Here is a 25,057-nt window from a genome sequence, read left to right as displayed (position 1 = left end):
CCAGGTCAGAGCCACGTGGAAGGGAGAGCCAGACTCCAGCAATTTACACACCCAGCAATTCAGGGTCCAGTGAACTAAAATCAATACAATAAAGGAATAATAAGAAGAGACATTGCAAGGATGGATGGGGAAGAAATAGCCAGCTACTCTGCTAGGAAAAAAAGCACAAACCCTGCTGAGCTCCAGGCAGTCCCGTGGAGGTTTAGGGTGTTGTGGGGCAGGTTTAGGGCACTGGCTCACTCCACTACTCACCCTGCCCTGGCCCAGCACTAGTGCTGAGCTGGTGGATTGCTGAGCTGAGTCAAGCAGCTGAACCAGCAAAAAACCCAAACTACAAAATCCAGCCCCACGGGAAGGCAGAGCCAGGCTGCTCCAGGGGAGAGAGCCCCATCCCCACGTGGAGCACTGCAGCTGGCTCAGCACAGGGCTGGGAAGGGATGGAGCAGAGCTCCACTGCCGTGCACATCAGGGTCCTCTGCACATCACAATCCAAACCACATCAGGATTTTCCCCTGCAGGGAAATTCCTGCTCCTCCCCAGCCTGGGAAACACCTACAGATCGGCCAGTGCCCCAGTGCTGCCTCAGAAGCCAAAAAAAGTTGAGAATGTTTTCTTCAGTGCCCTTTCTTAACAACTCTGAGCATTGGACTTTTGCTGCTCATTAATTAACTCGTTGTTAATTAACGAGCAGCATTCCTGGTATGTGTCATTGAAGAGGAGTGGAGTGCAGTGGTGGGGAAGGCATGGGAGAATGGGAGAGGGGGAAGGCAGGAGAGAGCAGGGGATGGGGGAAGGCATGGGAGAGCAGGGGATGGGGGAAGGCATGGGAGAGCAGGGGAGCAGCTCCTCTCAGCAGATTTTCACAGCAGGAGTGACGGAAGGCACGGAGCTTTGGGGATTTCTCTGGAAACATTAGTGCTGCCAAAGGTCACCCATTTCTGTGAGAGCTCCACAATTCAAACAAGCAGCCCTTGCAAGCCAATTAGCAGCAAATGTGACAGATCTGGATTTTATTTATGTAGCATCTAGCAAACAAAAGCAGATTTCAGCCCCGTCTAGCAGGGACACAGAGGCTGGCAGGGCCATGTGCTGGCTTGCCTTGCCTTGCTCGGTGCACTCAGTGTGTCCCCATGGGTGCCAGGTCTTCCACAGCATCACAGGCTGTGGCAAAAAGAACACCCCACAAATTACCACCAGTGCCACGATGAGTAAATTCAAACTGACAAAAAAAGGAAACCCTTTTCCACACAGAGCACAATTACATGGTACAGTTTATTACCACCAGATGTTGTGGTAGCCAAGGGCACAAGCTGCTTCAAAAGAGACAGCACACACAAACAGGGGAGTGGATCAGCTGGCTAGCAGGCCTGGCAGCCTGGCTGCCATCCCTGGCTCGGGGCATCCCATGCCTGTCCCTGCTGGAAGCCAGCAGGCTCTGCTGCAGGAAAGCTCAGTCCCTGTTTCCAAGAGCTTGTCCCAGGATCTGCTGCTGGCTGAGCACAGAGCTGAGTCCTGGGCTGGCACAGGCACCCTCTGCTCTGCTCACGGGTGGCAAGGTGCTAAAGAGCAAGCCTGGAGTCAGGGCACCCCGGCAGGAGCTGGGAAATGCTCCAGCTGTGCTCTGCAGGACAGATGTTTGAGGGATGGTTCGGATCCGGGCCTCAACTGAGCCCTCCTGGTTGGGGGTAGCCACCTGCAGAGCTTTTATTTAGGTTTGAAATCAGTATACTGCACCACAAGTCAGCCCAGCTTCACAGGCTCACCAGGGGCACTGCAGCATTTCACACGCCACGGCTGGAAACCCCCCTGTAGAACAGAGCAGGAGCCCTGGGGCCACAGCAATGCCCCACCCCAAACTCCTCCACACCTGAGGACAAGGACAACTCCTCCATCCCCTTTGTCACCAGCTGAAATCCACCGTGCTGCTGCTCTGTCCACACTGAGCAGTTCAGCAACAAGAGCACATGGTGCTGCTGGATTCCTCACTGCCACTCACTGCACAGGTTCACACACACATCAGCCCAGCAGGAGTAGTACCGAGCTTTGTCACTGCAGAAGTACTTTTCAAATATACATATAACAAACCTAACATCAAAGATCCTGAAAGAGAAACTTCTTTCAGATGATATCCCAGGCTCAGCGTCTACAGAGCACAAACAGAAGGGATGAATGATGCTAGAAACAACAAAGAGAAGTAAATTGTCTCCTCTGGATGAACTCAAGCTTAAAATCTCAAAAAGGAACTTGTCTTGCTTTTGTCTCCTCTGAAAATCCACCTCCTGCCTGGACAATACAGGGCTATTCAGGAGGCAAGAGGCAGCCAGAGAGCTGAGCTGGAGCCTGGACAAGCTCTGTTTACAAACCCAGAGCTCCAGGGAAATAACTGAACCCGGGCATTTGCTTTGGTTGGCCTACTCAGATCTCCATCATATTAATGTAATATGTTAATTAACAGCAACAGGTCACTCTCTGAGGAACCTTACATTCAATGATGGTAACAATTCCACCAAGGCTCATCTGCACCCCCCAGAACCAAGTCACACAAGGCTCTTGTCTGTCCCTTTGAGGTGATTAAACAGAGGCAGAGGGAGTCTGGGTCCAAGTGGGCTTTGCAGGGCAGCCCTCAAACCCTCCTGGATGGTTCACACAGAAAAATGCCCAGAGCAGCTCCAAGCCCTCCCTACAAACCTTTAGGGACACGCTGCAGTCCCTGAAGGTGGCAAGAGTGGCACGGCAGCAGGGACCACGTCCCCTGGGCAGCAGGAGAATGGGCAACACCCATCTCTGAAAGGCATCAGGAGCACAGAGCATCACCCAAGTGCTGCGTGTCACTTAAGGAGAGGCATCCCCAGCCATTACATAAATTGCTGATTCGCCATTTAACAAGTTAGCATTAATATTTATTGCAGCATGTTCACAATTGTAAAGATCTTCATTTAAAATGTTTTGTGCCTCACACCCTGTCAGCAGGGAAAGCACTATAAGGCAGAGAGCAGGCTTGCAGGCTCTAATGCAAAGTGATGGCTGCAGCTTCAGAAGAGAAGCCTATTTCCAGCAGGAACATCTGCTCTCAGTGTGCAAAGTGAATACCTAGTGGGGGAGGCTGGGAGCAGATGGAACAGGAAAGTTTCTCCTCCTCTTGTCTCAGACCCACAGCGAGTGATGCTCACCACCCATCCCTGCTCTTCCCTCTCCTCTTGCTCCAAAGCAGCCGTGGAGCAGGGGGTGGCAAAAGCACTTTAATTGTTCACTGCAGCAAGGCTATCCCAGGTTAAAGCCAGTGCCAGAAGCCACGCTGCTGCTGGCAGGGCAGATCCCCATCCCTCACATGCCTGCAGAGCCACAGCCAGGCTGGGGAGGAGAAATCAGCGACCTGGGGAAGGTGAGAACTGTCAGCACATCGGGAGGAGAGGCTGAGCTGAACCAGGCAAGGGGAAGGTGAGAGCACTGTGAAGTAAAATAAAGATTAAGGTGGAAAAGTGAGAAGAACTTAATGCTACGATCTGTTAAACCTCCCTCTTGCAAAGTCTTATGCAGGTGCTTAACTTTGCAGGCTGTGAGTAATCCAATTTAAGTCTCGGCAGGATTTAACAACTTTAATTCAGGGGAATTAATGATGGCGCGCAAAGTTAAGCGCACGCTTACTGGGTAAAACGGTGTGGAAAAGGCTCCTTAGGAGAGAAAGCGTCGTGACTTGGAACTTTTAGAAGTGGGAAAAAACACCATCAAATATATCAAGAAATAATCTTGAGCTGGGTTGGAAGAAGCGTTTGATGTGACCTAAAAGTCTCTTCCATCTCTGACTTCTATTAGTCTGTGACAAGACTTAAAAGGTCGGCCAGTCCACCCCTTTACTAATGCAGGATTATTCCCCTCAGCACAGTGCCTGTTACTTTGCCCAGTCCAGTTTTAAATGAAAAGCCTTGCAAAACTTCCTCTTCCCCAGGACCATTATCCTCCCAATTCTAATGTGTTTCTTTTTGTCAATAGTTCTGTCAGTATAATGAAATCCTCACTGTGCTAAATTGCTAAAAAAGATCTAAAAGTCGAATCTTCTTCTAATATGACATGAAAGTGCCAGTATAAAAATAGGATTGTATTAGCGATTCTCCACTGTATTGTATTAACATCCTATTTCACTTAAGGGAGGCAGGACTGAATTATCTGTGGATTCCTCCAGCCACTGCTCTTACAGAGCTGTGTATTTGGGGTTCAGAGCTGCATGACTTCCCATTAAAGCAACACAATAAAATCCTCTGCGGCATGCAAAATGCTGAGGCAAGCGTTTGGGGCACGTGCCAAGCACGGAGCCCAGCCCTGGTATTCCTTGCACCCAGGCAAAGCCCACAGGCTCTGCAAAGCAGGGATGTGGAAGGCAGGGTGGGAAGGTGGGTGGCAAAATGTGAGGCCCCAGGGGTGGGAAAGAGGACAGACAAGAGTCTAAGAAAATGCCAGAGTGAAAATATCCATTGTGGAAGCACGGTGTGGTGGCTGCCAGGTCAGAGCTCTGGCCCAGCCCAGGTGAGAGAAGGGAAGAGCTGGCACCAGAGCCTTTGCATCCTCAAATATAATGAAACTGGGCATCTGTGGCCGATTTAGACAGCATGGCAAGAAATTGAGGTGCCAGGAAGGGGTCTGATACATCACTCCTCAAGGAGCAAAACTCCTGGCACCCTTGAGGAGCGTGGGGAGCAGCACAGAGGCAGTGCCTGAGAAGGGAGAAGCCGGGGGGACACTCAGAGCTCTCAGAGCCCTGGCCCAGCTCAGCAGAGGGCTGTGCACAGCCTCTGCCTGCTCTGCTGACAGCTACACACGGCTCCTTCCCCGCTGCACCGGGCTCTGAACAGCCTTTCAAACGAGAAACTTCGTACAGCCTGTTCCGAGCAGGATCCAACAGACGTTAATACACATTTTTGCTTTACCTTGCAATAAAACTCCACACTAGCACAGCCCCATTTTCCCAAAAAACCAAGTCTGAATACTCTGAAGACCCCTGAGCTTCAGTGAAGCTGTGGGGAACATCCCATTTACCAAGAATCTGGGAAAAAAAAAAACGGTTTCATCTTGTTTCAGCCCACTTCTAGTCGCTATTCCCAGCATGTTCTACAGCCGTGCCCTCCCTGGGATTTACTGGGGCTTATTTTCCCAACACATGCTCCTTCATTGCTATTCTTTTTCTTCTTTTCCTTTTCTTTCCTCCTTTTTTTTTTTTTTTTTTTTTTGTTAACTGCATAGCAGAAAGCTATTGAGCAGAAAGCCAGTGGGAAACCACAGCTATTGTATCTCTGGTTTAGTTCCTTATCTGCTGAGGGGTCCTTTTGTGATTGTGTTGTGGAAGGACACGGAGACAGCGCCTTTTATCACCAGCACAGCATCTCTGGAATGAAAGGAGAGGCAGCAGGGATGCAGATGTGACGTTAAAGTATAAAAATCCACCATATGGTAAAGATTGCCTCAGCTACAGTCTGGTCAAGATGTTGACACTTTGGTTATGAAAAGCAATATGTATCTCTCTCCTGGTGGTTTCTGTTCAAATTAAATGTTTTGTATCAGGCAGAGAACTAATAAAGAGCCAGGTTTTCCCTCGACAGAGGACTAGTAACAAATATGGAGTAATGTGAAAGCTGACTTGAAAATTACTATTCCCAAAGATGCAATAAATGTAGAGATAAGATTTGCTTAGAGGACTCGAATGAGATAAATGCTAAAGGTGCTGCTGGTGGGAAAAGAGTCCGAGGGGAACGAGCAAAAGTGAAAAAGGAGCATTTAAGAAACACAGCCTGACCTGTCAGTGTTTCTGTTAACACTGAATACCTCCTGGACATCAGGAACTGTTCCAGCCTCCTGCAAGCCCTCCTCCTTCCACAGCTCAGCACAAGCACAGGACCAGGAAAAAAAAAAAAAAAAAAGGATATTGGGGTGTCAACCACTGAGTGCTGGAGCAAAAAGCATCTCAGGGCTTTGGCAGGGATGCGGTGGCCCAGCACGTGTGGGATGTGTGGGGATGGGGAGCAGCAGGCAGGGCCAGGGACGTGCAGGGACCGGGGGCGAGCTGCGAATGGGAAACTGAGGCACGAAAGCAGCGCTGAACCATCCGAGGCTGCTCCTCCGCATCCCGGAGGCACAGCGATTCCAGCCCGGCTCAGGCTAAAATAAACTTTGCACATCCAGCATCGAATAGCCCGAAATGCCTCCCCTCCCCAGGCGGTGGCCCAGGGCTGGAGCCCCGTGCGGGCGAGCTCCGGTCCCGGCTGCGAGCCGCGCCTCTCCCGGCATCTCCAGCCTTAATGCGAGTTAACAGCAGCGCCAATGACTTATTTAAGAGCAGATCAAGAAATATCCCAGCTCTCTTTGGAGACTTCAAAAGCAGCTGAACGCTGCCAGTATCCTCGATAAAGACACAGCTTTGCTGTGCCGTGTGCCTCGGGGGATCTTCCCTCTGCCGGCAGTGGGGATGGGAGCGGGGGCTGCCCTGGGGACATCCCTGCAGAGGTGGGACCTGCCACCATCCAGCCCGGGATGTCCCTTCCCGTGACAGGGGCTGCACCCTGCTCAGCCAGCTCCCATCACCTTCAATTTTCTAGGGCAGCAAGAAAAGAACAAAAAAAAAAACTGGAAAAAAAAAATAAAATAGTAAAAATTAAATTGTTTTTAGTGAGGTTTTTTGGTTGGTTTTTTTCCTGGGAAACTCTCCCAGAACGGCTGTGAGTGTCAATGCTGGGCAAGTCCCCCATGCCATGAGCCAGGGCTGAGGCACTGCAGGATGCAGAGCCATGCTAGGGGTTGGAGGAGGGATGGTAAAGAGCCAGAACTCACTGCTAGCAAAGCAAAACTCCTGCCTCAGCCAGGCACTGCTGTGCTGAGCCTTCACACCCACGAGCACCTTCCTGGCAGAGGTGGGGAATGAACCAGAGGAAGGCTGGGGAGGCAAAGGGCAGCATGTTGGAGGCTTTCCATTGGAATTTGGAGCTGGAGACTTCATCCCTTTCCTCAGTGCCAAGCACAGGCAGGCAGGGCTGCAGCAGAAAGAACCAATGTGCTCTAATGGAGACCTTGGGACTCGCTTGCTGAGCAAGGAAAGGATGTCCTCCATCAACAGATGACATTTCCCACTGGGAAGCAGGGAACCTAAGTTCCATGACCAAAGTCTCTACCCCAGGCTGAGGTTGATGGGAGATTTATTATTGATTCACTGTGGCCAGAATTTCATCCTGTGATTTAAACCTAACTCCTCCAAAGAGAATAAGATCAATTTTACAGAGAATCAAATACATAAAGAGCAGCCTTTGAGCTGCAGACACAGAGAGGGGAGTTTAAAAAAAAAGGTTCTTTCCTTATCAGGAGAGTTAGGAAAGAAAGAAAAAAAAAAAGAACCTGGAGAATGTTGTTTGCTCATGTTCCCTTTCTCAGCCAAAACAACCCTGTCTCTGCCTGCTCTCCTCATGGGCACCGAGGCAGTGCAGCAGCACAGGGTTTCTGATGGCAGTGCCAGGATGAAGCTGCTGCAGCCCTCATCCCTGGAGCCTCTTGCCCAGATCCCCACCTCCCATCCAGCCCTTCCAAGGTGGTCCCTGCCCCATGGAGCTGCAGCAGCCCCGCAGTGGCCAGGCTGGGGTCTCACATCCACCAAGGCAGGCACAGGTGATGAAGGGTTCAGTGAGTCCCTGCCCCAGTTACCTCCACATTTGGGGGATGCTCCCACCAATCAACCTCCATTCCTCCTGTCTGGGAAGCTGAAAACCCTCACACTAAGCTTCTCTCTTGGAGGTTTTATTATCCTAATTTCTTTTTATTTTTGCCTTGGAAGACAATTCATCACCCTCAGGCAGCATAGATTGGCCTCTGCCAAGGCTGATGATTTGCTGCTTCTGTGCCATTTCCCCCTAAAGCACAGGACCCACTTGGAGCTTCTTATGTCCTAAAGCTCTGCAAGGGATCAGCCTGGTGTTTGACCCTCTGCTGCCATCCCAGCCACCTTCCCTGGCCCTGGCCAGGAGCCCCTGCCAGCACCATGGCAGAGGCTTCTGCAGGCAGCCACCCCCTGCCCGTTATTTAACTGCAATCCAGAGACAATTTTTCTTGGGAAAAGCTTTTAAGCTTGATCAGTGATGGGGTTAATATTGTTTGCCCTGTGTCTCAATTTTTTATCTGTATTAATGGAAACTGCCACTGCAGGGTTTTCCACAGCAGCACCACAGTGCTGCTTTCTTGGGTTGTTTTATTTTCCAGGCTGGGTTGAAGTGACTGATCACTCTGCAGCACAGCAGATCGTAGCCATGACCCCACAGAAGCTGCCCAGACGCCCCTGCCAGTGTTGTGATGTGTGCCCTAAAGCCCAGAGTTTGTCCCCAAAGAGGCACTGGTCCTGCAGAGCCCGTTCCATCAGGCAGGGCTGTGCAGCAGCAGAGGTGAGCTCTGGAATTGTGCACCTGCCTGTGTTTGTTCTGCCACGGCTCTTCGGGGACGCTCGCTTGAATCACGTCAGAAGGAAAGGACAACACAAAACAAAAAGCAGCTGCAAGTTAAAAAAGTGGAAGCCCACAGAGGCTGCTGGGGAAGTTGGACTCTGGTTCCTGCCCAAGGCAAGCAGGGAGCTGGTCCAGCACCTTCCCACCAGCACCAGACATGGCAGCAGAACCTGGATCCAGACAGCAGAAAAGCAGAACAGGGACCATCATTGCCCCTCTGGGCCCACAACAAGCCCTGAGCAGAGCCCTGCTTCTAATAGATATTCTATATATTTTCGCTCTATGCTTTCACGCCTTTGATTCCTCCAATTCATTTGTTCTTGTCTTTGTGGGTTTAACAGTCAGAGTATACAATAAGTCATTGCTTCTTAATCCAATTTGGCTCTATTTAGATATTCCAGTTTAATATCAAATGCAATATAGAATAATGTGCAGAAGAAACAGGAGCAAGATGCATGTGTCTGAAACTTGCCCAGTGAGGGCTGCTTGCTTTCCTTGCTAATTTATTCTCTCACAGAGCTGGTCCTCACTGCAGGGTGGGGGTTCTGTACCTCAGGGTGCAACACAGCACCCCTGGAAACTGTCTCCCATGGGAGAGGGACAGCCAGCCACCTGTCCCACCCCAGGGACCCTCTCCTAGGGAGGGTGGGCAACTCAGGGGACCAGGGATGGATTCCCACAGGTCTCTGGGGAGTGCAGCCCACCAGAGCTCTCCTGTTATCAGCAGAGCCACATCCAGCCCTGCCTCGCCAACATCCCTGGCCCAGGGGCTCGCTGCACCCCGGGCTGCTTCCCTCGGCACCCGGCCAAGCAGTGAGATCCAGCACATCCCTAGGGGCCAGCGGCGTTTCCAGGCAGAAGCGATCCCGATGAAAACGGCATAAAACGTTCCCGATTAGAAGCGACCCCGACAAAAACGGCACAAAACGTTCCCGGACCGGAGCGATCCCGTTTTTATCCGCCCAGCCGCCCGGTCCCTCCCCCGGGCCGCCCAGCCCGGTGGATGCGGAGCCAGCACCGCTGTGTCCGCACGGGAGATGCTGCGGCTCTTTGGGGTACCCGGGGGGACAGGGGACAGTGACAACTGCCCGGGGAGCACAGCAGGGACACGTCTCCCACCTGACATCTCCAATTCCCCAGCCAGCACAGCGACAGGATGGGTCTGGAGCAGAGGGAGGGGATTAAAGCAGGAGCAAAGCCAGCACACACAAGGCTCCGGCAGGTTGCGGCTGGGATACCACGAGAAAAATCCTCCGTCCGGGGGGATTACAGCCCCATCTCATCATCAGATCATGCCTAACTCTGTCCTGGGGCTCTGCACGGCCCCCCAGTGACCCCACTCAGCCTGGACAGCCCCCCAGCCACTGTCCCAGGACAGCTCACCTGGGCAATCCTCCCCAAAAAAATCTCAGTTCCTACCTGGCAGCCGAGTCCACGGTGCTGGCACAGCTCTGGCTCCAAGTCCTCGCTGCAGGCAGGGTCACAGTTTGGGAATGCTGCAACATCCCAGTGCCTCCCTGGGCACAGGAGCTGCTCTGCTGCAGCATCACTGCTCCCCAGACCTGCTGCAAACCATCCCCTCAAACCAGCACCGACCTCCCTCCCACAGCCTGCCTTTACCTCCTTTCACCCACCTGCCCATGAGGGAGCAAACAGGCTGCAGGTGCTGGCTGTGAACCATCACCTGTGGGCCCAGTGCCACACACCTGTGACAAAGCTGACCCCAGGCCAGTCAGACCCTGCTGGTTTCCAGTGATGGGGCCTCACCCAGGTGTGGTTACCTGCAGCTGGCCTCTGTCCCTGTGTGTCCCTGTCAGGCAGGATGATCTCGCTGTGCAGCTCAAGCATCTTCCCACCCCAGGGAAAGGCTTCCCACGTCACTGCTCTTGTTCCTGTTCCAGTTCCACCTTGGTGTCACCCTGACTGAGCAGAGACCTTGTGGGAGCATTTATCCCGCTAGCCACAAAGTGCTCAGATGCTCCGAGTGTAAATGTGATCCATGAGCCACCGAATCCAGAGACAGAGGATGCTCCTCACCATCTCCTCAAAAACTACAGAAAATGAAGTCTTCTCTGCCATGCCCCAGTGGAGAAGTGTTGGAGGCGTTTCCTACCCGAGCTCATCCTCTCAGAGCCGTGTGAAGGTGGCAGTGCCAAGGATCAGCACTGTGCCCAGCTCAGGGGGCTCAGAGCCTGCCCGTCCCAGTTCATCACAGATGGGGATGGTGATGATCCCTCCTCAGCACCAGCAAAGCTCTGCAGCCTCTTGGGTGCCAAAGCTGACCAGCCATGGGACAGGGACAGGGCTGGGGTGGCACCCAGATGTGTGCTGGCTTCTGCAGGACCAGCACCTGGAGCCATCAAAGCAAACCCACTGAGGCTTATTTAACCAAACACTTACTTTCCATTTTATTCAATAATTGCTTTAATACTAAAATGCATTAGATGCTCAAAGCAGAGAAAAGAAAATCACATTTAGGTGGAAAACAAAGTTCTCATCAGATGAAAAAATCCCAATGTGGCAGGTACACCATTTGGAAACAGAATCATAATAATTTAATAAAGCTGCTTTATCATCTTCATAAAATAGACAGAATGGTGATTCTTTTTTTTTTTTTTTCCTTTTTCCATTTTGCTGTTTACAATGATTCAATCACTGTGAAAATGTACATAACATACATATCAGCATATACAACAATTTATTCTTCATATACTCGGCAACGGAGACACCATGACGAGACGTACGGCGCTCGGTCCCGCGGCCACCGGGCTGCCGGGGGTGGCGGCTGCTGCTGAGAGCCGGGCTGGGAGGGGTGTCTGGAGCCTCCTCCCCAGCTCACATCAGCTGAACATCAGCTGATGCTGGCGGAGGCTCCGTCCCAGTCTCAGCAGAGCCGGCAGCGGGGGCGGCTGCGTTTCTCCCCGGCGGTACCGCAGCTCACAGGTTGGATCAGGGATTACCCAAAGCTGCAACAGCAGCTGGAGCAACAAGACCATCAATTTTCCCCAACGACAGACAAATGTGTTTCCATTCAAAATTAGAATTTTTTTTTTTTTCCTTCTCTCCCCCACCCACCCCCCCCCGCCCCCCAAGAAGAATTTCAACATATTCATCAGACAGTGTGTTCTTCACAAAAGCAACTCGTTTCCTATTTGGAAAAATAAAAGTTCAAAAAAAAAGAAAGGATTTCACTTTTGCACAAAGTGTGATCCACAGGTCACCTCCAGCTCACAACAAACAGGGAACGGCAACAACCTCAGTAGACAGTGCTTGGGGGGGAGGATTTTTCCAGCCATCACTTGTGCCCCCCAGCCCTCCACCACCCCTCCCAGCCCAGCCCTGCAGCCTGGAGGGTGGGAGAGGCCAGGGGGCTCCCAGGGGAGCAGGGAGGAGCTCAGGCCCTGGCCCCCAGCCCCAAAGCTGCTCCAGATGGGGTCCTCGTCATGCTCGGGGGACAATCGTCGGTGCTCGCTGCTCTCCTGGACAAACAGGGGAGCAGAGCAAGTCTACCTGAAGGAAACCAACAGATCCCAGCGATTTTTCCTAAACCAAATCTGAGGACAGGTTTAAGTTATTAAAGAGCACAATAATTACATCTGGAACCCTTCCAAAAAGCCTTCCTGCCCGCCCTGCAGCTCAGAACATTTTTTGCATGGCCAGTTTTGATGCAAGTAGGAAAAAAAAAACCAAGAGACTGTGATTTGCCCAGGAGCCTGAACTCATCTCGAGTGACACACAGGGACAGTGACAGGAGTACCAAAATATTCTGGAGAGGGCCAAGGCAGCAAAACCAGGGCTGCTCTCTGGGTGTCCCCCTGGCCCCACGCAGCAAGGCTGTACCAGGGAAGGGCCCCTCGCTCACATCCCCCACTGCAGCCTGGGTCAGCCCAGAAAACTGGTGTTTAAATGGTTTTCTTGGAGGCATAAGGGTTTACTGACCTCTTTAATGCCCCCTTTTAATACAGAATTATTTCACATCCTTTCTCGGCTGTGCTTTTATTCAGAGTGGCAAGGAACGTTTCCTCTGGGTAAATTAGAGAAATGTTTCTATTTTTTTCTTTTTTTTTTTTTTTTTCCTCTCTTCCTTTTCAGTTAGCATCTATTTTTCATCCAAAGCACAAGGCTGGTGGTGGCAGCTCCGCAGGCAGGGGGCAGGAATTAAGGGCTGGCACTTTTCCAGGCAGCTGGGGGTGGTGATGATGATGATGATGATGATGATGATAATGAGGCACCTGGGGGGGGGACACACACACTCCCCACCCCTCCATGGGCCATGGGGAAGCTGGGTCCCCTCTGCCACACGGAGTCACTGCCCTGTGAAGCCAAGAGCATCTGACTGATGGGGCACTGCAGGCTCTGTCTCTCAGCAAACACTCAGGAGAAGTTTCCCCCCCCCAAAAAAAACCCACCCAGAGCTGACAAAACCAGGTAACACCAGAATAAACTCAGCTTAACAGTTACAGAACACCCAGTTACTCCAACAGCCCCGAGCCAGCCCCTCTCCTCTTTGCTTGTGTTATAATAAAACACACATTTGGGCAAAAAAACCAGAAATAAATGACAGCAGTAACAGTACACAGGCAGGAAACACAGCGGGAACAGAAACAACATATCCCTGAAAAATGGGCTCAGCATCCAGAAAAGGGGAGAAAAGCCCCAGTTTGCTTCCTGGAGGGATGCAGGACATCATGGTAACGCGTGGGATGGGAGCTGAATGAGGTAGTCATCACACCAGTGAGGGAAGCATCACAAATTTCATTACACAACTGTTTTTTCTGTTGATTCTTTCCCAATTCCTGGCCCTACAAGTGGCAGGGGGAACAGGCTGACTCTGGACCCATGGCTTCAGGCAAGATCAATCTGCCCTGAAGAAATAAATGGCTGGAGTTTAATTTTATTTTGAGGATAATAACAACTGGAACTTGTTTTCTCTTTGTTTTTACTTTAAATAAATCAAGTAACAAATACTTTATCTTGATATGTAGACCTAGAAAGACTCTTTCTCTAGAAACCACTAATTTCAACTTGCTGGTACAGCAAACATTGGCAAGAGCTATATATTTTTCCTTCCATAATCAATTTTAAGTTCTAGGAAACATTATTGAGGGTAGGAAAAATCTGTTCAGTGAAGGGTTAATAATAATAGCAATAATAACAATAATAATAATAATACACTAACTGAAGTCCTCCTACCTTACTCATACCTCACTGAGGAATCATCACTGCAAGAGAGCAGAGAGCTGTGGAATCCCTTCCCTCTCTCCCTTCTACAAAATGGCTATTAAAGTAGCTCAATTTTCAAATCAATTTTATATGAGTAGATTTGTACCCACACAAAAAAGTCCTTAATTATGAGAAAAAATAAAGAATTGCTTTAATTTTTTCTCCATTAAGAAGGCACATAAATTGAATTAGTAGCGTTGTTACATATCACCTGTCTGCCCCTAAATTAACATCACTATTGCTCATTCCATACTTATTTATGATGCAGGGATAGAAAGAATTTGAACAGTCTCAAATCCATGCCATGATGTCATACCTACACACACACACTCTTGGCATAATCATGGCTAGGAAACGCTGACTTGGAAGTGTGTGTGTCTAATTGAGAAGGTAATTTAGATCTCTTAAAATAATTCCATCTCTTTGACTTGGAAATGACTGGAGGCGAGGGATATCTAAATCTGGGAACTGGAAAAAAACCAAAATAACCAATTCTGGGGAAAAAAAAAACCAAAAAAACACCCTCTTTCCATGCATTGCCTTGAAATTATGCAAAAGAAACGGGTAAGGGGAAAAGTTCAGCACAGTGCATCCGACAATTGCAATCCAGGCAGGATTTTCCCAAAAACGCCTTCCCAAAATGCCCTGTCATTTTCCTGCAGGAGCCAGGGGAGGCTGCAGGCAACGGTGGGGGCTGGAAGAAGCTCTTGCTCCACCGGGGTGCAAACTGCAGGTTCCCCAAAGTTTAAGTAAGATGATTGTGACTTTGTTTGTTTTTTTTTTTATTCTTTTTTTTTTTCAAGCCTGAAAGCCTTTTGCCATCACTAGACATACAGTAATTTGCAATATCAAATACAATAATAGTACAGGTAAGTATGTGACAGCAAAAGGATTCATAAATGCAGGGGTGTCCATAGCAAAACACCAACACCTTAAAATACAAACAACCTCGTGCTGGGTGAATTTGAGCTGAAACTCACCCGACTGTCACTCTGAACAGTCGCACACAAGAAACAGCCGCTACTTTGTCCACACTACAAAACCGCCGGGGTGGTTACTAAAGGTGTCCGAATAAGGAATTTACCACTCAATTCTCTCCAGGAATGGAAATTTATCTTCGATTTGAGATACAAAAATATATAAACTCCGAGGAGGGGATACCGAGCGCTCCTGAGGACTGGGCGGGGGGGGTCTGGCCTCTGCCCCCACCACCCGCCACCTCCTGGCAAAAAAAACCACCAGCTGCTCTGGCTGCACACCCCTGCCGCCTGTCAGACACGTGGGATTGTCACATGAACGATAGCTCCATTTATAAACAATACATTGAGGGAAAGCTTTTAAATACAGCAATCTGTGAACCATTGGTAAGCGATAAAAACAATCTGCGCTGGGAGTCGTGCGGTCCCTCATCCTCATCCTCGTCCTCGTCCTCGTCCTCGTGCTGCCACGTGTCGCTCAGAGGACGATGTCCTTTAGTCTCCGGGCTCCGGGCGAGTCCTTTTCCCGGCGCTCCTGCAGGAGCGGGTTGCCCTCCTGCCCGCCGCTCTCGCTGTCCGCGCCCCGGGGCTCTGCCTCCGTGGGCCGGGAAGGGCCAGTGTTCCCAAAGGGCTCCCGTTCCCGGCAGTGCCCGGCCCCGTAGGGCACCACGGCTGGCTTGGCGGCCAAGGGGCTCTTCAGGTGCAGGGGCGAGGTGACGGGGCTGACGGCCTCGCAGCCGTTGCCGGCCTCGCGCACGGCGCCGCTCACCTTGGGGCTGCAGGCGGCCGAGTCCACCGTTCTTTTGGCCTTGGCGTTGGCGAGCCGCTCGTCGGCCGGGGGCTCGCCGCCCTCCTTGCCGAAGGTGGCGAAGGTCCTTTTTGTGCTGCAGTCTGCGTAAGGCTCCGCGTCCAGCGCCGTGGCCTCGATGGACAGCGCGATGACGTTCCGGCCGTGCTCCGGGGACTTGGCGCGGCTGGGCACGGCGCCGCGGGGCATCCAGCAGCGGTCCGAGTGGCCCAGGATGCGGCACTCCTCCCGGCACTGCAAACCCTCGCTCTGCTCTGCGGGGAGGAAACACAAAGGCACGGTCAAACGGGGAGACCTCTGCTTGTGAAAGGGGGAGGCGGGCACACACGGCTGAGTCCAGGCCGGATGAACAGGAACACAGAACTTTATTTTCGATTTAAAGACATCTAAGAATGGTCGAGGATTGGACAGGTGAAGATCAGACCTCTTGGCCTCATTGGTTCTTCACCCATCAGGCAGATGCTCTCTTCCTCCACTGAGGAATGTAAACTATTATTCTTGTTTACCAGAGAGAGCATGAGAACTGTTGGACAAATGTGTAAACATCAGAACATCAGAAGGTGATAGAATTCAGAGGCAACAACAGGGCAGTGCCCACATGTGGGCACACCGTTAGAAAGCTGGGAAAATTACAGCCTGGAAAGTTAATTCCAGGCTGGAGCTTCTAAGCTCCATTCCCAGGCTGATAAACTGGTTTAGCTCCAGCTGGGGAGAAATTCTCCCAGGATGATAATCTGGTCAAAACAGAATGGAATCCGGTCAAAACAGAATGGAATTCACAATAAAGATTAACACCTGGTGTTTTTCTGTGGGACACATTCTAAGGTACGGTCTCATGGATGTTTTTCCCAATTATCCAATGAGCTCCTGTCCTGTCTTAGCTCTCCATAATATGCTTTAAATACAGGCTGTCCATTCAATAAAGTTGGTCTTTTTTCCCTAAAGAGGCCCGTCCATGTGTGTTGCTGTTTTTGCTGTCTCTCTCTCTAGTGCAGTAACCACACCCACACCTGTTGGGAAGGGCGAAAATTTAACAGAAAAGTTTTACAGATGTCCAGAAGGTTTTACAGGAATGAAAGCGAGTTTTAATGTAGAAGAGTTTTGATATAGAAGGAAAGAATTGCTGAGCTGGTTTTACTGGGTAACTAGAAGGCAAAGAGCAAGTGAGTTGGAAGGGCCTTTTTATGGCTTAGAGCAAAGGATAAATTTACTTCAAACAAAAGATGTTTTTACTAAATAAAAGAATTTTTACAGGCAAACAAGAAAGTCAATGTTGCAAGTAAAGATTTTAGAATTTTCTACTACAAGAAAACAGAAAAACAACTCCTAGCTATATCTGTAACACACCAGCTTTTTGTGATTGGAAAATAGTAACATGAATATGGTAGTGTTAATAGTTTTGATAGGTTATATGTAAATGTAAAAGATACTGTGTATGGTGTTGATTGGTGGTTATGTAATAAGATGCACAGCAGAGAAATAGATATAATGCTTTGTAACATGAATAGAATTGGGTTTCAGGACACACAGCTTGCCTACAGCCAGCAGCTCTGGACTCACCCACGACCCCCAACTGCTGAAACCTCATCTATGCAATAAACTGCATTTTAGGAGCCCTCTGAAGCCTCCATCTCTCCAGCAGGCTCTCACACCCACCCAGCCCAGGCTGAGCTGGGTGCTGAGCTCTGCCCCCCTCCCCGGGCAGAGGGGATCCTACCCCCAACAGCAGCGCCTGCACCTCAGAGAGCCGTCGGTTTTAAGGCTCTACAGACTGGAGTTTAATTTCCAGTAGGTTGTGTGTCACCTGTCAGCACCACAACAGCAGCCTGGAGAAGCAGTGACGGCAGCAAATCCATCACAACAGGGCTGTCCGTGTGTCAAGCCCTCAGAGCCACTGGTTCCTGGCTTTAGTGGCCAGTGTTAAAAGCCACCATGTTTTAAGCTTGGTTTGACGTGACATTTAAGCTTGAATTTTTGCAGAGAGGGGTAAGGAATAAAGGGAGGAAAGAAAAAGGGGAGGAGGGAAGGTTCTTTGTGGTTCTGCTGTATATGTGTGCTTTAACTCGTTGCTTAATCCCCACTGACCTCTCACACAACAGAAGCTTTATAAATCTCCAAGATTGTCCACTCCACTGAAGATTAAATGTGTCATTTCCAGTGCTGGGGCTTTATTCATATAGGAGCAATAAAGATTCCTTCTCTCGACTTGGGGCTGTCGTCCCAACACCACTTTACAGTGCTGAAATATGGACTGGTGGTTTAACCCTTTCCAAGGGCTCCCAGGCGAGTGCAAACCCTCCTCCTCCTCCTTCCCTGGGGTCTGCGTGCATTCCTGCACTGACAGACAACCCCAGAGGACTGCACAGCTTCACCCCCACATCACAGACGGACAAACCAGGGCTCGGGGAAGCAGCCAGGCTCAGCCAAGTGCAAAGCTGGAAATCAAATTCAGCAGTTTCACCATGGCCAGCCTTTGCTGAGCACCCGAGCGTGGCTCCTGCCGAACACCGCAGGATCCTGGCTGCTTTTCAGTCTCGGCTTCTCCTTCATTTGATAAGAGCTTGTAATTGCAGCTGGCCCGCAGAAAGCACAACCTTTCCCCACGCAGAGACGTGTGGCTCCTTCCTGCCATAGCCTGCACGCCCTGGGAGCAGCAGGGAAGCTCTAATGCCATCAGCCACACGAGCCCACGCTGGCTCTGATGGATTGAAGGCGGCCAAGGTGCAGACTCAGCCCGGGTTTCCTCCCCATCCCTCTGCAGACCATTCATTCTGATGCTCTGTACATCTGTGTGCATAACCTCCGCTCCTCACACACATTGGTATTTCCACCACATGCGAGCACTAGGGCGGCTGATAAAAATTCTCGGCACATAACACAATGCACCAAAATATGAGCAGCTTAACACTTACAGAGAATAAACGAGTAAAAGGCAGACCTCAAAAAAAAAAAAAAAAAAAAAAGAAAAAAGGAAAAAAAGAAAAAACACACCAAGAAAGGGGTTTCTTTAAAAAAAAAAGGAGACGAAGACAATTAATTGAAAAATATATGGGTAAAACATCAGCTTTTTCTCTACATCAGAGCAGCAACCCAGTGATGTGGAGCACAGGGCTGGGTGGAGGGGAGGAGGTCTGGGTTTTGGCAGCTGCCTTTACAGCAGCTTGAGAGAAGGATGCCCTGAGCCCTACCCACAGAACAACAAGCACCGAGCTCTAAAAGCCCATGATCTTATACTTTGATTCTGTTAATTTCAAGTACTTGAGCAAAATAGAAAGAAAAAAAAAAAGAAAAATTGCCCAGAAAATGTTGCTGTCTCCCTATTTATCCACAGCTTAACTTCAAAAGGGTGCTACAGGCGTACAAAGTTGTGTAGTCTGGCTGTGATAGCAGAGGACTTGGTGATGGCTGGAGGGGCTACAGAAATATCTTGGCTTCTCATCCCCGATCAGACACTGATTTATTGTGCTGTGTGACCTTGGGCGTGTTGCTGGAGCACACATCACTTCAGTCTCTCCACAAACATGAAAGGCTGGATCTGGGAGTGTGCTGGGCTGGCTGGTCCAGCAGGGAAGGCACAGGGGAGCTGCTGCTCCTCACCTTCCCTGTCCAGCAGCACAGCTCAGCCCCGAATCCATGGGACTGCCACAGCCAAGGCAAACCTCACCCCAGAGGGAGCACAGGCAGCTTTGTCTTGTCTTGACCCATTTATTCCAAACTGGCACATTTTACTGCTAAAAACAATTGCAGGACTTCCCTGATTGCTGCAAGGGGATATTCCTCAAAGCCTAGAAAGGCACCTGTGCTTTAAGAGCAGTTCATTAAAGAGCACTGGCCTGGTGCCTCTCTGCCAGGCTCAGGATCAGCTTTGGACATCAGGATGCTTGTCCAGAACCTGCAGCAGCTGAAATGCAGGGAGGAAAGGAGCTGAAAAGCATTACATCAATTTACACTGTTTCCATATTTTGTATTAGGAAGGGAATATTCACAAGTCTCAAAGAGGCTGACGGGGAGAGGGGCACAAGCCACCACCATCCACAGACCTGAGACAGCAGGAGTTCCACAGCACATTGTCACTGTCCTTCTGTGCTCAGCACACATCTCATGCCCTGCAGCCAGAAACCATCCTGCTCTCGGGCACAACATGTGTCTAGGCTGCCCAGAGCAGCCCTGACCTGGCAGCAGACACAAGGACAGAGCTCCTGCAGCAGCCTCTCCTCCGTGGCAGAGCGGGGACCTTCAGCTACCCACCCACCCATCACTGTCTCAGCCCTGTAGTTGATATAAAATACTATTTTTATGCCTCAAGCAAGGCGTGTTGGTACACAGAAATATCATTCCCTGCTCTCCCAGATCCAAAGGCAGGCACAGCAGGGTCTGAGCCTCTCCAGTGGGTGCCCCCAGGGCTGATCCCTGCATCCTCCTCCTGCTCCAAGCAGAGGCAAGGCAGGGAGCTGCTGGGCACGCTCCTGGCACTGCCCTTTGCAGCTCAGTCTGACTCACCCAGCCTCGATGGCACCCAGGGTGGTCATTCACGTTCTCACTCCCATTACTGCATTGCTCTGGCTTGTTCTTTACCACTTTAACAATCAGAAATGGGACAACAGGAAATTGTTTTAGAGCCCTAAACCTGCCCTAGTCAATACAACTCTTACTGTCTGCACTGACAAAATGTTCTTGATGCTCAGGTAAAAACCACCACACACACGACATGGTGAGTGCCTGGCAGCCAAAACACCATGGGATGGAGACCACCATGGCCTGGGGACTGAGAACACCACAGCCCTGGGATGGAGACCACCATGGCCTGGGGGCTGAGAACACCACAGCCCTGGGATGGAGACCACCATGGCCCAGGGTGTGACCTGGACTGTGCTTTCTAAGGAGCTGAGGACACTGCACACACTGAGGGGATGGTTCTGCTGCCAGTCAGGCTGTGGGGACACCCATGGGGGCACTCAGGTGGCACCCAGGTGGCCCAGAGATGCTGGGCAGCTCACCCGAGGCCAAGTGCCCTACATGGGAGCTGCTGTACCACAGATGTGCAGGTCTCACTGTAGCAATATCTGTATTTCAGCCAGATTGCCCTCACCCAGCACAAATCCAGAACCTTGTTTCAGAGCACCTTAGGGCAGGGTCACTTTTAAAACACTGCCCAGGTACAAAACATCCTGGCAGAAGCCTTTTCGTCAAGAGGTGAGCAGTTATCCTGAAGTCAGACTTGGCAGGAAAAAAATATGTCATTACTAAACATAAGCTCTTGCATAGCAAATATGAAATAGCATAAAATCCACAGCCACCTTTGGAATAAATATGTTTCTCAACAAGTAAAGCAAAATCCACTTTAAGCTCCAGATTTCAAATCAGAGCCCTACTTGCAACTCAGAAGGCCAGCACAAAGGCAACTGCTGTGGGTCTCAGCCAGGCAGCAGCTGCAGGAAGACCTGGTGGGAGAAAGAAAAATCCCCCAGCCAGCCAAGAGCCTCAGCACTTCCCAATCCCACCATGCAAGCTCTTGGTCAGATGAGCAGGGACACAGGATGGATGCCTGTGGTGGTTTGTAAAGGTTTCCTGAAATTTTTACCTACCAAGACCTGGGCAGTCTCTCTTGTACCTGACAAAGGCGAGACTAAGTTGAGCCTGTTCTGCCTTCCTCCTAATCCTATCTCACAGCAGGACATTTTCAAATTAGTGAACCAAAACCACGACACTAAATTGGTGTTTTCTGCCTGGCTGTGAACTGAAACCAGGACAATGCCCAAAAGCCAGAGCCCAGGAGGAGGAGACGTGGTGGGCACTGCAGCTCCACACAGCACAGGCTCTTCCCTCCTTACAGGAGGGATTCAGGAATGTCCATGGTGTACAAATCCTCCAGTCTCCTGTCCAACAGCCACACCTGCAGCACAGCAGCACGGAGCAGGGGCTCGAGGTGCTCTCACAGCAATTGAATTATCTCCAGTGGAACTGCAGCGCTGGCCAAAGAGACAAAGTTAAACTGTAGCAAGGTGCAAGTGCCTGGGAATGCAATATTCCTGATAAATGGCCAGATGACATGTGCTGTTATACAATCTAAGGTGCAATTTGGGCGATGACAATAGTCCCTGGAGTTTCCATTTCCAAACAGGAGCTCAGCTCAATCCAATCCATGTCAGAGCAGCTTTGCTGAGCTGAGTAAGTAGAGCTCATTTGTGCTGTTACACGGGGAGCAAGGAACAGGAGAGGAGGAGTTGCTTGAAAAAAAAAAATAAGGAGACAAAAAGAGAGACTGGAAGAATCCCAGCCTGCAGGGACCTGCACGGGGTGGGGGTGAGTGAGCAGAGCCTGTACCTGGGCATTGTCTGTACCTGGGCAGTACCTGTACCTGGGCATTGCCTGTACCTGGGCATTGTCTGTACCTGGGCATTGCCTGTACCTGGGCATTGCCTGTACCTGGGCAGTGCCTGTACCTGGGCATTGCCTGTACCTGGGCAGTGCCTGTACCTGGGCAGTGCCTGTACCTGGGCATTGTCTGTACCTGGGCAGTGCCTGTACCTGGGCAGTGCCTGTACCTGGGCAGTGCCTGTACCTGGGCATTGTCTGTACCTGGGCATTGCCTGTACCTGGGCATTGTCTGTACCTGGGCAGTGCCTGTACCTGGGCATTGTCTGTACCTGGGCAGTGCCTGTACCTGGGCAGTGCCTGTACCTGGGCAGTGCCAGCACCTGGGCAGTGCCTGTACCTGGGAGGTGCCCACATCTGGACAGAGCCCATACCTGGGCAGTGCCCACACCTGGGTGGTGCCACAGGTCCCCTCGTGCAGGAGCCTGGCTCCAGCTCCACATTTCGGTGTTTCTTCAGCAACCAAATGATTATACTGTAATCACGATGACACTGCTCCTGGGTACAGCAAACAGCACGATCATTAAAAAATTCATTTCAAAATCTTCCTGGAAGCTAATAAATTTTACAGCAGTTTCAATCCTTTCTCATTGCAACAAAGAAAAGCTTAGTTCCAGACAAATTAGAAGTAAATTGATTGCCTTAGGGGAATCTATTCAAATATCACTTTTCCATGTTAGAAATCTCTTCCTGAAACAAGAAGAGGAGAACCAGGGAGAGCCAGCACGGGAGCAGTGTGGAAAAGCAAATCATTAAATCTCAGTTCATGAAACTGAGGGGCGGGGGGGGGGGATCAAACTTAAAATAAAATGCAAATGTCTCACTGGGGTGCGGGTCCAACGTTTGTGACAGAATTTATGAATAATAAATATGAATAAATAGTAAACACGAAGGGATCAAACACTGTTGTGGATGTTTACTCATGGTTAGCCATCTTTCATGGACAATGCACAACTGCATTATTTAACACTTCTCTTCCAGCTACTTGGGGGTTTCTTTTCAACTCCAGCACCTTCATTTTCTCAGGGGTGGATGCAGAAGGAGCAAGGCTTGTCCCCCAGCCCCTGTGCAGCACCCAGCACCCCCAGCACACCAGAGGAGCCCCAACAGGAGTGGCTGCTCCAGCTCGGGGGCAGTGATCCACCACATTGCACTCCAGATAAAATAATAAGCTCCAGCAAAACACAAACAGTCCCCAGCCATGGCTCATCATTCGCTTGTAAATTAAGACTCTGCACCTCTCCCTTATCTCCTCTAATAGCATAATATCAGGAAACAAGAGGTGGGGAATAGTGTATTATATTTGTGACCTATGGGCTTTACAGAGCCTTCCTCGTCTTTCCTAATAAGAAATCTCCAGTCAATGCAGCAATGTAATCCTGGTGTGGCTTCCCCTGCACAATGCTCAGAGGATACTAATAACCAGGGACAGTGACAAATGCTCTTTACCACAACAAGAAGCCTTTCTTTTCCTCTCTTTCACCATTATTTGGGATTTATGTTAGCTAAAAATGCTGTATTTTTAATCCTGGATTGTCTGTCCCAACACAGAAGGTCAACGGTACTTGGACAAAGCACTGGAATTATTTTAATGAAACAAGGGCTGTGATTTAGATTAATTTATTGGGCAATTGCTGCTAAGGACCCATGGCTGGATGCAGCTCATGGGCAATGCTTCAGGAATGGTCAGGAGAGGACTCTCACTGATTTACACCAGCCAAAAGCTGGCCCAGTCACCTCTCCCCCTCTGCATTACCATTAATAAATAACTCCCTCTCTACTGCACAACTGTCCCTGTTTTATGAATGAGGACTGAGGGACACACAGACCTGATGCAGAGGATTTTCTCTGATGCCTTTGGGATGAGAAGCAGGCTGTGGGAAGGAGGTGATCACCAGAAGCAGGAGGAGCTGGAGTGTGGGTATGCCATGCACTGCAGCAGAGTCAGACCCAGAGGGTATTATGGGCTGGAATGCAATTTAATGCTGGCTGCTCCCCTTTATCCAGGACCGCAGGCCAATCCCCACCTCATTCACAAGGAAAAATTAATTCCCTTTCAGAAGGCCGGCAGAACACACCATTTAAACTCCAATTAATCCTTTTCTTAAGTGGTCCATGGAGCTCGTGCTGGCCCCTGAGAGGCAGGGATTTCACCTCTGAAACTCCACTGCTCGTGCTTCCATCCCGGGCTCATTAGCATCCTAACTGGTCTGGGATGTGGGATCCAGCCCTGGGAGAGGAGAGCACTCTGGGCTCTGATGGAGCTCGTCCATCCTGATCCATTACTGCTCCACAACTCCTGGGCACCACTCCCATTAATGCTGATGGCAGCACGGGCGCAGAATGCAACCCCTGACTTCATTACTGGAATTCAATTTCATTAGCACTGGATACAGAGGGATTGTCCTAAATACACTCTTCCTTATACTTTTTTCATGTTAATGCAACCATTTGAGTATATTATACCCTGCAGAGATGGAAGCATTTCTAGTCTGTTTAAACACATTTCCCACAATTGGGAGCAAAACTTTGTCTCCGTTTATGCCTCTGACACCAGCTGCCTTCCATTTAACGGGGCTTTAGTGCTAAAACAAATTAATCCAAAGGTTACTGTTCTCTGCTATTGTCATAGACGAAGCAAATTCACATATTCTGTCAAGGCAGGACCAGCCAGGCAGCCACATTCCAACGGCAGCAATAAATCAAATTATTACTCTGTCCTATTCAAAACCAGGCATCGGTCAGAAAACGGCAACTCAACGATTCTGATAAAAATCCAACAAAGCAGAAATTACAGTTGGGGGAGATAAGAAGCAATTCCTGGATGCCTGTACTGGGCCAACTCCTGACCCAGTGCCTGTCAGAGCACATCCCTGCCCTCTCCTCGGGGGGCTCATGGTTAATGTCTCACTTCAACCAGCACCTCCCTTGGCCAGGACAGAACAGAGCAACCCATCCTGATCCTGTTCCTGCAGGGATGTGGAGGCCAGGGTGCCATGGGGAGGCTGCCTGCCCCTCCTCTTGTCACCCTCCCCCCTTCCCTGCGAGGTTTCTGGTGGCTCCACACAACAAGTGAGAAATAAAGGAGCTGAGGTTATAAACGCTGATACATAATTTACTCCTATTATCAAGATTAAACACATCTTTGCATGCTTAGCATAAAACAACTGCCTTTCCCCAGATTTCTCAAGGACATGCATAAACTT

At 50.2% G+C, this 25,057-nt stretch overlaps 1 protein-coding gene and 1 long non-coding RNA gene across 2 annotated transcripts in view; both read right to left on the bottom strand.

Annotated features, from left to right (window-relative positions):
• LOC148222124 (uncharacterized) overlaps positions 1 to 9,985 on the bottom strand; it is a 78,202-nt gene extending 68,217 nt beyond the window's left edge. Inside the window, exon 1 of the long non-coding RNA XR_015806894.1 lies at positions 9,888 to 9,985. This is a non-coding gene — a long non-coding RNA (uncharacterized LOC148222124). The remainder of the gene's footprint in view (positions 1 to 9,887) is intronic.
• An 863-nt stretch (positions 9,986 to 10,848) lies between these two features.
• Positions 10,849 to 25,057, bottom strand: part of PCDH19 (protocadherin 19) — a 59,250-nt gene continuing 45,041 nt past the window's right edge. The window contains exon 5 of the mRNA XM_014884988.2: positions 10,849 to 15,730. Within this exon, the coding sequence (XP_014740474.2) occupies positions 15,147 to 15,730 (584 nt within the window). The 3' untranslated portion in view covers positions 10,849 to 15,146. The remainder of the gene's footprint in view (positions 15,731 to 25,057) is intronic.

Source organism: Sturnus vulgaris, chromosome 14 (assembly GCF_052056855.1).
Source record: "Sturnus vulgaris isolate bStuVul1 chromosome 14, bStuVul1.hap1, whole genome shotgun sequence".
NCBI lineage: Eukaryota > Metazoa > Chordata > Aves > Passeriformes > Sturnidae > Sturnus > Sturnus vulgaris.
This window is presented reverse-complemented; position numbering and strand designations above follow the sequence as displayed.